The sequence below is a fragment of the Lepidochelys kempii genome, chromosome 27 (assembly GCF_965140285.1).
Source record: "Lepidochelys kempii isolate rLepKem1 chromosome 27, rLepKem1.hap1, whole genome shotgun sequence".
Classification (NCBI taxonomy): Eukaryota; Metazoa; Chordata; order Testudines; family Cheloniidae; genus Lepidochelys; species Lepidochelys kempii.
The window spans coordinates 17,600,266-17,612,383 of record NC_136406.1 but is presented as its reverse complement, the minus strand read 5'-3'; the positions used below and the strand labels follow the sequence as shown (position 1 = coordinate 17,612,383).

At 62.4% G+C, this 12,118-nt stretch overlaps 1 protein-coding gene across 1 annotated transcript; it reads right to left on the bottom strand.

The window, feature by feature from the left end:
* Nucleotides 1–2,056: 2,056 nt before the first annotated feature.
* Nucleotides 2,057–12,103, bottom strand: TUBG1 (tubulin gamma 1). Its single transcript, XM_073326134.2, has 11 exons — nt 11,895–12,103; nt 11,328–11,440; nt 10,323–10,490; nt 9,972–10,040; nt 8,485–8,564; nt 7,766–7,892; nt 6,710–6,796; nt 6,320–6,469; nt 4,292–4,444; nt 3,642–3,803; nt 2,057–2,835 (listed from the first exon to the last, which is right to left on the bottom strand). The coding sequence occupies exons 1-11, from the start codon at nt 11,941–11,943 to the stop codon at nt 2,638–2,640; spliced, it is 1,356 nt and encodes a 451-aa protein (XP_073182235.1). The 5' UTR covers nt 11,944–12,103; the 3' UTR covers nt 2,057–2,637.
* Nucleotides 12,104–12,118: the final 15 nt, after the last annotated feature.

Sequence of the window (12,118 nt, the reverse complement as noted above, 5' to 3'; positions counted from 1 at the left end):
TGGCAGGGGGCTGACAGGCAGGTGGGGGGCGGCATTGGTGTGTTGCCCTCTCTGCCACCCTGCTCAGTACTGGGGGCTGGGGCCCTGGGTCAGCCTGCACCAGAGTTAAGCTGCCCACTCATCCTGAGACTTGCTGAGGAAACTGGGGTCTTGTCTTGGGTCCTCCTGGAGGTAGCTTCTTGCAGGGGAGGAGATGCAATTCCCCCAGCCTGCATGCCCCAAGGGCCCGGGCTGGCAGAGCTTGGGTTAACAAAACGGGCAATGGCCATGTCCCTGGCAGATTGGCTGGTCCCTCCCCCCCAGCCAGAGAGCCCTGGCATGGAGGCAGAGCGCTCGCTTTGCTCTGACCTTTGGCATTTAATCAACGCTGCAGCCACCTCCCCCCGGCCTCGGTCCCAGCTTCACCAGGCGCCTGCCCAGGGAGCTGGGGGAGGGGGCAGCCCCCAGCTTCCGCCTGTGCCCAGCAGGGCGTGGGAGCCAGGCTGGGCACATGGCGGGGAGTATTTTTAGCTCCCGTCTCTGTGCTGCTGGCCCAGAGGAAAAGGCTAATTCTCACCTGGGCTGGAGCCAGTGACCCCCAGCCCGGCTCAGCTGCTCGCTCCCATGGGGGAGCCGGGCCCTGGGGTGAACCAAGCCCCTCCCTTTAACTGCAGCTAAATCCAGCCCCAGCTGGGGGCCTTGCTGGGGTGCCCTGGTACTCTCTTCCTTCGCCTGGCAGGGAGGGGGCTCGTGTCATGGGGCCCAGGCAAAGTCCTACTCCAGGATGAGCTAGGAGTCAAGTCCCGGGGCAAGGAGGGTGGAGCCAGGCCCCCAGCAGGGGCTCTGGGGAGAAGGGGTGGCAGAATCAGCCCCAAACAGGAGTGTGCACTCAGCCGGCCCCTGCTCGGGGGAAGGGGAATGCTGGCTGCCTGAGCCATGGCATTTGTGGCTCTGCTGGGTTCATCCTAGGAGCCCCCCAAGCAGCGGGGAAGGTCCAGTGCCTGTGGCCCCCAGTGCCCCCAACAGCTCTGAGCTGGCTCCTCCTGCCCCTGTGCCTACCCCCCTCTCCTTACTGCTGGGCTGCTCCGCCACCGGGAAGGTGCAGGGGGGACGAAGCCTGGGGGAGGTCACGGGGGATGTGTGGGGCCTTCACCCACCCGTGGCTTTCTGGTGCCAGGCTGCTGCCAACCCAAGCACATTAACCCTCTGCAGGCTGCAGAGGCTGGGAGCAGCCAGGCTGGGACCTTCCCGCCCAGGTCTGGGGCCACAATTCAAGATAGATGTTGATAAACTGGAGCCAGGGCAGAGAAGAGCCACGAGAATGAGAAATGATTAGAAACCTGTCCGAGGGCCAGACGCCAGGAGCTTAGTCTATTCAGCGCGGGTTCGGGGGGAAGCCAATCACAGCCTGTAAGTACCTCTCTGGGCTGACACGGGCCCATGGCTGGAACGCAGGGGAGCCTTTTTACACGAGTAACTAACCCCTGGACCCCAGACCGAGGGGTGGGGGGATTCACTCTTTACATCAAGGCTGAATGGTTTGGAAAACTCAGCTCCAGCTGGGGCAGGTCACGGGAGGGGTCCGATCAGGTGGTCACCTTGGTACCTTCTGGCCTTGGACTCTGCCAGCCCCAGGCCCGAGAACAGTCCTGTGCGCTACCTGCAGGGAACAGCAGGCCTGCTCCCCTGGAGCTACCGGAGCCCAGCCCGTCCTTAGCAATGAGCAGGTGCTGGGGTGCCCAGGTTGCCCTTCACCACACCCAGCCAGCTCTGGCCCTATGCCAGCCTCAGGACTGGGTTACACGCAGCCCTGAGCCCTGCCCACATTCCAGCTCGGTGAGCTCCAAGGAGTGAAGCAGTGCTGGGCTCCCCACTCCCAGGGTACTTTGGGGCCTCTGGTTGCTGCTGAAGGAAAAGCCCAGGGCTGGTCTCTGCTAGGCAGGTAGGGGGCAGCTGGCTCTGCAGGGCCCCCCCAGCACTGCGGGCCCAGGCAGCACTGGCTGGGGGATGGGGCAGTTGTCACCTTCTCTGTGCCCTCGGTCCCGGCTCTGTCGTGCCCCAGCAGTGCAGGAAGGGCTCAGTGCAGCAACAGCCTTTATTCAAGCAAAATAAGCTACAAAAATAGATACAGCCTCCGGCCCCAGCCCCCGGCGGTGCCCGCTGCTCTCTGCGCCCGCTGCCCAGGCACAGAAAGAACCAGACCCAGGACTGAGGATAGCCTAGGGCCCAGCTTAGCTCAGCCAGGTCCTGCACCCTCCCCCCCTTGAATGAGGTCTTAGCCCTGGACCGTTCCAGGCTGGTGCATGTGGCTTTTGCCCTCCCCGCGAAGGGGAGCACTTAGGGCAAGGATTCCTGCTCCCACACAACACCCCCGCTTGCAGCGAGCCGCTGCCCACAAACCCTGGCAGGGGAAAGGCCTCTGTACTAGGGAAGCCACCAGTGGTGGGGCCCTGCGGGGAGGGGGGGCCTACAGGCTCTGCCTCACAATGGGGTGATTCCCAAGGGTACAGTGCTGCTGGGCCAGTGCACCCCACTCTGTCCCGGCCCAGGGGGTGAGCAGAAGCCATGAGGACATGTACACGGGTGGCTCGTGGCCCCTGAAGTTACATGGGAAGGGGCCGTACCCCCTGCACGCTCCCCAGCAGAGCCTGCGGGGGCTCACTGCTCCTGCGTGCCCCAGGAGATGTAGTCGGGGCGCGTGGCCGCGTGGTACTCGTCAATCAGCTGCTGCACGATCTCCCGGGAGTTGTCCAACTCGTCGAAGTTGTCCTTGAAGATATCCTCCTTGCGGAACTGCTCCAGGAAGGCCTCCCTCTTACGCAGCTTGTCGTACTGCCGGCAAGTCCGCTCAAACAGCTGTGACGGCCCCAAGTCACAGTCAATATGGGGCCGTCCCGTCCCTCACCCCACAACCAGGGGAAAGTGCTGGATGGTCCCTGCGGGCTGGGGCGTCCCCCTGGCCATGGCTACCCCGGGAAGAGGGCGTGAGGGGGCGTCCCTGTGGCCACCCTGGCTCACCACCTGCAGGTGATGCAGAGCAAGCCCATGCAAAGGGCTCTCAGAAAACCTCTGCTTTTGGGACTCCTTCGCAGCCAGGCTGTGACCTGGGGAACACCCTGCACTCCCCGAGCTGCTTTCAGCAGAGGGCTTTCCAAGGGGCTAGGTGACTCTGCCAAGATCCTAGAGGATCTTTATTCACACAAGAAGGCTGTCCCTCCAATGGCAGCATGGCCCGGCAGGGCAGGATAAGGGGAATCCACTACTGGGTTAATGGACAAGCCCAGCGGACAGCGTCTGTTCCTGCCAGTGGACTCAGCAGGCCAAGTTTCAGGGGTCGGAGGCTGGGGGAGGGGCTGGGAGCTGCGCCCGGAATGATTTTCTACTGAAGGAAACGCTGCAGGGCAATCAACCGGCTCCATCCCCCACTTCCAGTCACTGCCTTCTCTGGCCTGGCTGGGGCGGGAGGCAGCACACCGCCTTCCGCTCTCCTGCGGATCCCCGGCAGATGCGGCAGCAGCCAAGCCAAAGGGTACATGAGAGCAACCAAAGGTGACAGCCCCTGCCTGAGCAGCCTCCCGGCGAAGGGCACTCGGCAGCAGAGAGTGCAGGGCAGGCGGATGGGAGAGCGAGGGGCCGAGCCCAGCGGCCTTGCCCGTACTCACCGAGGAGATGTTGGTGTGGTTTGCCATCATCAGGCCGCTGACACGGTGTGCAGACGGCAGGTACGGGGACTTTCTGGACAGTGCCACCTGGATGCTGGCAGGGCCCCAGGGGATGAAGTTGGCCAGTTTCCTCTCCCGGATCCTCTGCAGGCTCTTGTGAACCTAGGGAGACACGAGTAAGGGCTCTCCCCAGGCGCCTGCCCTGGCGAGACTCACAGCAGCAGAGGGGTCAGGGGGCTGAACTCCCCAGCGCTGTCTAGCTGCTCAGCCAGGCGCTTTGTGCAGACCAACGGGCAGGACCCAGCGCGCCAAGGGGCACAGTCCCAGTGGGGCACAGTCCCAGTGCTGCTCGTGGGGCAGGGTCTCAGCAAGTGCCTCCTATGACTGGCAAATGACGACGGGCGGCCTTTCCCAGGGCCGCCGCCTGGCAGCGAGGCCCCCGCCAGACCTGCAACATTAGCCTTTTGGACTACAACATTAGCCTGCATTGACCTGCAAGCCTGGCTGAGGTGGGTGGGTGTCCGAGCCTACTCCCCACTGCAACGCCTGGCCTGCTCCCACGCCCAGCCCTAGCGGCATCTGCCTGCACGGTGCCCAGGGACGCACGACTCAGCCAGCCCCGGCTTGGGGCCAGGTTGCAGCTTGCTCACCTGCGTCGGGTCCACCTCGCCCTGGATGATGTTCAGGATGGCGATGTAGCAGTGGTTGGTCTGTCTGTCCCGCCCAGTGGAGACCATGACGTTCTTCGGCTGCAACAACCTTCTCATCACGTCCAGGACCGTGGTTTTCCGCACGCTGGCCACCTGCAAACGCCAGCACGCGGCACTCAGGGGGAGACTGCCCCGCGCCCTGTCCCCGGGAGGGTGGAGCCACACAAACTGCACGCGCATGGAGTCGGAGCTCTGCTGCCCTCGGCTGAAGTTAGTGAGCAGAGGCCAACCCCGGCCAGCCAGCGAAGAGAGACACGCCTTGTGGGAAAGGCCAGTCACATGCACAGGCACAGAGCTGCATGCAGGAGGTCACAGGACAGCGGAGGCCAAGCCTGGGGGCTTGTAGCGATGCCCTTCCCAGGGGGCGCTAGGGAGCCAGCCCCGTCTCCCCTGCCCCTGCCCCGGCACTGGAGGAGTTGAGTTAATTTGAGTTCAGAGAGCCAGCAAAGACATGGGAAGCAGGGAGGCTCAGTTGTGTCCCAGACAGCATTGGCAGGGCTTCGTGGGGGAGCAGAACAGTCAGGCTCCCCCGTGGAGCCAAGGCCCTGCTCAGCCGGCCCCCAGGGCGCGTCACTCGGGCCTGTACTGTCCCCTCAAGCACAGAGGGACGGAGCAGGGTGGGGGGCTCGCGTGCTGGGAACACTGCCAGCCAACCCTCCCCCACTCCCACCCTTCTCCAGAGGGTGCCCAATTAACCCCTGTGCACAGCAGGCTTGGCCGTAGCACTCCCTAAATTCCCATAATGACCTAGCCTGGCTGCAGCTCACTGCAGCTGGGAACATGCCCCACGAGGCAGCGACTGAAGGGTTAATCGTCTGCTGCACGGTGTATGAAGGGAAGCTGCATGCCAGGCCCTAGGCTCAAGAGCCCTGAGCCAGGGCCCACTTGCTGGCCTGAGTCTGGGGCAGAGCCGCAGTGTGGCTGCTATGGGTGACTGTGGGGAGTGCTGGCTGGGCTGTTGTTAAATGCCACAGCACCTGGGCATGAGGAAAGGCTGGCCCCCATGGTGGCAGGCAGGGGGAGAAGAGCCAGCCCCACAGCTGCTGCAGCATTCTGGGAAAGTAAACCCCCCTTCTCATCCCAGGCCCATCCCCTCCGCCCCAGGCTGGGCACGTCATGCTCCGCTGGCCAGGCTTCCAGGGACTTGCAGAGAGGTGGCCCCAGGCTGGAAGTGGGGAGATTAAGTCAGACACCTATTAACTACCGCAGAGTCCCCCCCTGCACAGGAGAGGACAGAGCACACTGGGTACCCGTTTCAGAGCCAGCAGCCTTTCAGATTTGCGTCTCTGAGCAACGTCCTGGGGAATGCAGGTCGACGGGAGGAGAAAGGGCAGGGTTAGCACAGCAGAACGGTGACGCAGAGCCCAGCAGCGTCTCCTGCAGACCCAGAACACTGGCCCAGCCTCCCTTCACTTCGGCCCAGTGGAGTCCTGGCTCCGGCTGGGAACTGTGACCAGGGACAGCACAAGCGTGCTGCTCACCTAGCCCCAATGTAAAGACCATGAGCCCCTGCAGAGGGGGCTGGTGCCTGCATTCGCCGTGGGGGGGATCTCTGGGGCTGGTATCCAGTACTCCCACCATAGCGTCCTGCCCCAGCAGGCTGGATCTGAGCACCTGTACCCTGGGAATAGCCCCACTGCACTCCCTGGGACAGATGGGGCTGCTGGCAGAGCATGAGGACAACTCGGAGCCCCCAGCCTTACCATGCCTGGGAGAGGGACATCCCCACCCCGAGGCATTCACAGCAGCTCGGGGTGGTGCCAGGCAGGGGTCCTGCCAGGCCTGGGGCTAAGCGAGGAGAGCAGGGGTGCATGGTAGTGCATGCGAGCTGAGAGGCAGAGAGCAGCTAAGCTGCAGGGAGCCTCAGGGCCACAACAGAGGAGCTTGGCTGGGGTGCGGGAGGTGGCCAGGAGCCGGTGTAGGGAGGCCACAGGGCTGCCCATGTGCCTGGGGAACTGCAGCACATACCGACTGGTCTGTGGTGAGCGGCGTGTACCCCGTCATCAGGAAGTGGAGTCGGGGGGTGGGGATGAGCGAGGCGATCAGCCCAATCAGGTCGTTGTTCATGTAGCCGGGATACCTGAGTGTGGTGGTGCTGGCAGACATGATGGTGGAGACCTGGTGCGGAGAGGGGAGAGACAGTCAGAGTGCCGGCTCTGGATGGATTCCCTGGAGCCAGAGCTCAGCTGTGACTCCCCTTCTCTAGGAAGTAAAAGCACAAGTGCAGCAAGGGAAACGTCCCAGCTCCTCGCCCTGAGCCCCCCAACGGAGCTGCTCATCAGCAAGCACTGAGAGGAGCCCTGGCCTAGACACGTGTTTAAATGGCCAGAGCGAGCGCTTCCCAGTGGGGGTCCTCACCAGCTGGTTGATCTGGGAGAAGGACGGGTTCTGGATGTGCAGCCGGTCTGTGGCGATCCGATTCAGGGCTGTGTTGTCCAGAACCACCTAAAAAAGAAAGCCAGCCCCATCAGAGCAGCTCTCGGAGGCCGTGGACAGGACTCAGAGCAGGCCAAGTGACTAACTGAGGCCAGCTCCCCGGGCAAGAGCACTGAGATCCATCAGCTCAGTGAGCCTGGATACCACCGCACAACTGGGCCACCAGACACACGAAAGCATGAGCTGACTCATTCCTGGGGCCAGCTAGCCCGGGGTGTAACTGACACTGTCAATAGAAAGCTCTCCTCCTCCCGCAGCCCTCCCAAAACAGCACTGGTGCTATACGCTGGCCCCCAGGCCCAGCGCATCCATCCTCTAGGCCCAAGCAAGCTTGACGCAGTTTAAAAAAAGGAGGGGAGGGAGAGAAGGTGCCATCCAACAGGGGCTGCCCTGCCAGCGCAGCTGTGCCTGTTCCTCCCAGTGCCAGAGACTAGGAACCCGAGAGCAGGCGTCCTGGTTAGTAGGTGCCCAAAGGCCTACGGTGGGGCCTGCTGCTGGATCCTTGGGTTCAAACCCTGGGGCAGGTTACAAATGATGCTGCGGGAGCCCCATCCTCATCCACGTGTGTACACCAGTGCAGAGAGGCAGCTGTGCTGTTGAGGGGGGAAGCTCACCCCCCACCTCCCCAGCCAACGTTCCCCCTCGCTACCGCAAGGAGTGTAGCCCCTCAGGCCCTGCAGGCCTGGCTCAGCCACCAGCCTTTCCAGGGCGAGAAGTGGAGCTCTGGGCAGTCTGCTGGGGCTCACCAGGTCCCTCTGCTCTGCTAGAGTGCACAGGCCCTTCAGTGCTCCGTGGGCTGCTGGCTCTCGCCTCAGAAGTGGCTGCATTTCAGGGCTGCCGTGTCATGGAAATGCGGAGGGTGACCTACTGCCTTACGTTGGTCTGTGCAGGTTACGGCTTCCAGGGCCCCCGTACTGAGTGATGGGGAGTTGGGGCTGGCTCCGCGGGCCCCGCTCCGGCTTGCAGCAGGACTCTTACCACACAGTCAGCATTCTGAGTCAGCCTCTTGAGCGTCAGCAGGGAGTTGTATGGCTGGACCACAACATCGCTCATCTCATCCTGGTTGGGGAAGACCGAGTAGGTCTGCACCAGCTTCTTGGGATACCTGAGTGAGGAGAGCGCCCGGGCGCCTAACTGGTTAACGTCCCAGAGCCACCGCCTAAGTGCTCCCCTCCCACAAGCTCCCCGGCAGTCTCCAGCATGCAGGGCGGCAGTGAGTCACCGCGCGGCATGCCAAAGTCTGCTCCCAGGGAGGAGAGGAATTTGTCCCAGCAACGCTGCATCTTACAGCACAGGAGGAAGCTGCCAGACAAAGCCACAGGCGAGGCTGAGCCATCCACCGGCTGATTAAACAGCTGCTCACAAGGCTCGAGGCTGCATGCTGGGACAGGCAGGGGCGGCTGCGCAGGGACCTTGGCTGCAGCCTCCTGCCTTGCCCAGCATGGGCAGAGCTTCAGAAGGCAGCCATCTGATCAGAGCAGCTTGAGAGGAGACAAAGAGGCTGCAGAGCAGGGTCCAATTCCAGAGCCTCCCCTGAACACAGCAGGAGCCGGCCCTTCCTCGGGGCACCCTGCCAGGGATTGCACAAGACAGTGTTTGGGTGGGGGCGGGGACCCCGGCTCTGAATCAGCACTCTCCAGCTTCATGCTTTGGCAGGACGCCCAGGCAGCGCCAGCCTCCCCCAGCTGGGGACTCACCTGTCATTCAGTCGCTCCAGCAGATAGGAGCCCAGCCCCGAGCCTGTTCCACCAGCAATGGAGTGGCACAGCACAAAGCCCTGGAACCAAAGGGAAGGCAGCTTAGGGGGCTTTACCCTCCCAGGCAGAACGGGGCTAGCCACGCCACTGGCTAATGCCAGAGCCTAGGCCAGGGCAGATGGTGGCTGCCTCCCTCTGGATCTGTGCCAAGAACTGCTGGTGCGATCAGGCAGCCACCGAACACCCTGGGCGTCGCCCCATGAGACACAGAGAGCTGCGCTTCCCTCGGAACTGCAGGAGCTCACGGCTCTGTGCCCACCGGGAACAGCGCTTGCTGCTCAGGAGCCTTGCCCAGCCCCCCGGAGCCAGAGTTCACAGCTTCCCAGGAGACAGGCAGAGGCTGGAAGGGGCTACCGCCCCCCCCGGGACTATTCAGTTAAACAAAACGAGCTCAGCGGTGTCCCCACCTATCCCTGCGCCCAAGCCCCTCCCCCTCCTGCCCCCAAGTCCTCTTGCCAACTGTTATTTCCCAATCCCTTTTCCCTTCCCCTGTTGCCATGCAACCGCCAGATGTAAACAGCGGGGGGGGGGGGGGGGGCTCTGTCTGTTCAGGGGCAAAGGTGAAGCTGACGGCAGCCCAGGTGAGATCTGACGCCCGCCCGAGTAAACGGCTCCAAGACCGAGATTCCCTCCTTCTCCAGGAATCTCAAGTGTCACTGGGAGCAACAGAAGTTTCAAAGAGTCAGGCCTGCACCTCATGTCTGACTTGCTGAATCCCTTTGAAACCAGCTGCCTTGGGCTTCCACAAACGCAACTGGCCCAAGCCCCCTCAAAAACATCTGCATGCTGCCCCCCCGTGGCACCACACTGAATACCCTGCAGACTGCAAGGCCCAGACAGAGCAGGCAGATGCCAATTCAGCAGAGCTTCTCCTAACTGGAGCAGGAGAGTCATTGGAAGCCAACCGGGAAAGACGGTTGCCAAGAGGTGCACACAGCACAGGGATGGGGCTAGCATGTTCTCCTTTCGGAAGCAGAGAGAGGAATAGTTCAGGCTGATACTAGGGGAGACAAGCAGCGGGACTGGGATGAAATGACGAGAAGGTAAATGGAGGCCAAATATCACAAACCCTTCCTAGCAGTGAGCTCTGGTAAGTGCCGACCATCTTCCCTGGGAAGAGTCCAGCGCTGGAGTTCTTTTTAACTGGATTTGGAAAACACTCAGTGGGGCACACAGAAGGGGCGACTCCTGCTTGCCTCAGGAGGGTCTGGGGTCAAGGGGAAGGTCAAGAGGACGTGAGCTGGGAAAGGCCTCCTGTCTAGGATTAACCCTTTCCACGTGCCTGTTGCCTAGCACCCTCACCCCCAGAGACTGTCACACCTGCCAGGCTTCCCTCGAGACTTCAACTCCATGCAAACACAACAGAGACCTTAGAGTAGAAAACAATGGGCAAGGGAAGCCAATCTGAGGCCTCTTCATTTCTTTACCTCTAAGCTGTCGCTCCCATCAGCCTCTCTGTCTATGATGTCAAAGATATCTTCGTGGATTTTTTCACCCTGCAAGATAAAACCACAGCAAGCTTCGGTCCATTTACTTTCCGCAGAGGGAACCGTTTCCCACGCAGAACGCAAAGCCACGTCAGCGGGGAGACCAGGCTTGCAGCCATACCAGCCGATCCAGCGGGTGGCGAGCTGTCACCCGTGAGCCCCTGCCGAAAGGGACGACGCTTACTCCAGCAATCACACACCAGTGCCCGCTGGGAGGCAAGGCGTCCCTGACCAGATCTCAAGCCCAGGGATCGGAACTACGGTTACACATGCCAGCTCCAGCCCTGTTACCTGGGAGAAGCCGCTGGCCCAGTTGTTCCCAGCCCCGCCGCCATGCTCGGACAGGTAGATGTTTTCCGGGTTGTACAGGTTGGCGTAGGGGGAGTTCAGAATGGAATGGATCACTCGAGGCTCGAGGTCCAGCAGCACAGCTCGGGGGATGTAATGTTCATCATCTGCCTGTAACAGGGAAGGACAAGAGGGCCTAGGAACATGCCAGGGACACAATGCCAGACTGCGTGACAGAGGGTGCCACCCACTGGTCGGAGAGAGGTACAACACACCGCTATTGGATCCTGCCACAATGGACGAGATAAAGAAATTATTACGTATTGCCTGTGTTGTGGGAGCATGCTGGGCGTCATACCTCAGAGCAAAGAGATGCGCCCTGACCCAAACAGCTCCCAATCGGAGTAATTATGTAACAAATATGAACTGCTTCTTGAGTCCCCAGCATTCTGCACCCACCACGGCACATCAGGCTCCAGGCCATAACAACACGCTGTTAAGAGTAGATCTTGGCAGAGATGCCATTGAAGGAGATGAGCTAGGGGCTGGATTGAGCTTGCCAGCCCCTTTCACAATCTGAATTTGGGTCGCTGGCTAGACAGAGAGAGGGGGTGGCCAGAAACTCCCTTGTGTGTCCTCAGCAAGAGGAGTCGCTAGAGAGGGGGGTTTGTTCTCAACAGAGAAAATAGGATCCATCAACACGGAAGGGTCCAGACTTAGGGATGGACTTTGTGAATTGAAATAACAACGGCTGACCCCACAAGCCAGCCTGGGCTCCAGCCACAGAGAACAGAGCGGCACTGCGAACCAGAAACTCTCGACTCAGGTCCCACCTTGGCTCTGGGAGGCTTTTGGCGATGCCAGCGCCGAGGCTGGCAGTGCCAGGCCTCCAGGGCTTCATCCCCGTGGAGAAGAGATGCCTTCGGTTTGTTCAGAGGCAGCCCTAGGGAAAGGAGCTGAGCGATGGGCTCCGGCTGCGGGACGGCACAGAGCGGTCGCCCGCCGTACCTGGTAGAAGAAGACGTCTTTGCGGTCGGTGCCCTCGGTGGCGAACTCCTCGACGATGCCCTCGGGGCTGATGCCGTGCTCCGCACACAGCTGCTTCCAGAACTCGAACCCGACTGCAAGAGAGACCAGCCGGGGCTCAGCCACACTGGAGGGGAGAGACCCACCCCAGCCGGGCCAGGACGCCTGGGTTCCGCGGCCAGGCTGCGTGACAGGGAGGAGCCGGCCCCGCCCTGTGCCTCAGTTTCCCCACGAGAAGCTCCTCCCCCACGAGAAGCCCCTCCCCTCCCACGCCTCGCCCCAGCCGGGCCAGGACGCCTGGGTTCCGCGGCCAGGCTGCGTGACAGGGAGGAGCCGGCCCCGCCCTGTGCCTCAGTTTCCCCACGAGAAGCCCCTCCCCCACTAGAAGCCCCTCCCCTCCCACGCCTCGCCCCAGCCGGGCCAGGACGCCTGGGTTCCGCGGCCAGGCTGCGTGACAGGGGAAGGGGAGGGAGGAGCCGTCCCCGCCCCGTGCCTCAGTTTCCCCACTAGAAGCCCCGCCCCCACTAGAAGCCCCGCCCCCGGCCTCACTCTGGTTGCCGCACTGGCCCAGCTGCAGGGTGATGATCTCTCGCGGCATCGCGGCCGCTGCGCCCCGGCCCGGCTCCTCGCCGCGCCCGCCGCCCGCGCGCCCTCCCGCCCGCGTCCAGCGGCACTGAGCATGCGCGGGGTGCACTTCCGGGGAACCGCCGCGGCCCCCGCCCCCGAGCTTCGTCCCGGCAACGCGCACGCGAGAGACAAAAGAGGGCGCGCGC

Bases quoted from the DNA above. Each gene is read 5' to 3' on its own strand.
- TUBG1 (XM_073326134.2), bottom strand. From the start codon at position 11,943: ATGCCGCGAGAGATCATCACCCTGCAGCTGGGCCAGTGCGGCAACCAG. The intron at 8,565-9,971 runs GTAAAGAAATGA...CTTTGGTTCCAG, and splicing joins ATGGGAGCGACAGCTTAGAG to GGCTTTGTGCTGTGCCACTC. The intron at 4,445-6,319 runs GTATGTGCTGCA...TGGCGTTTGCAG, and splicing joins CGCTCACCACAGACCAGTCG to GTGGCCAGCGTGCGGAAAAC.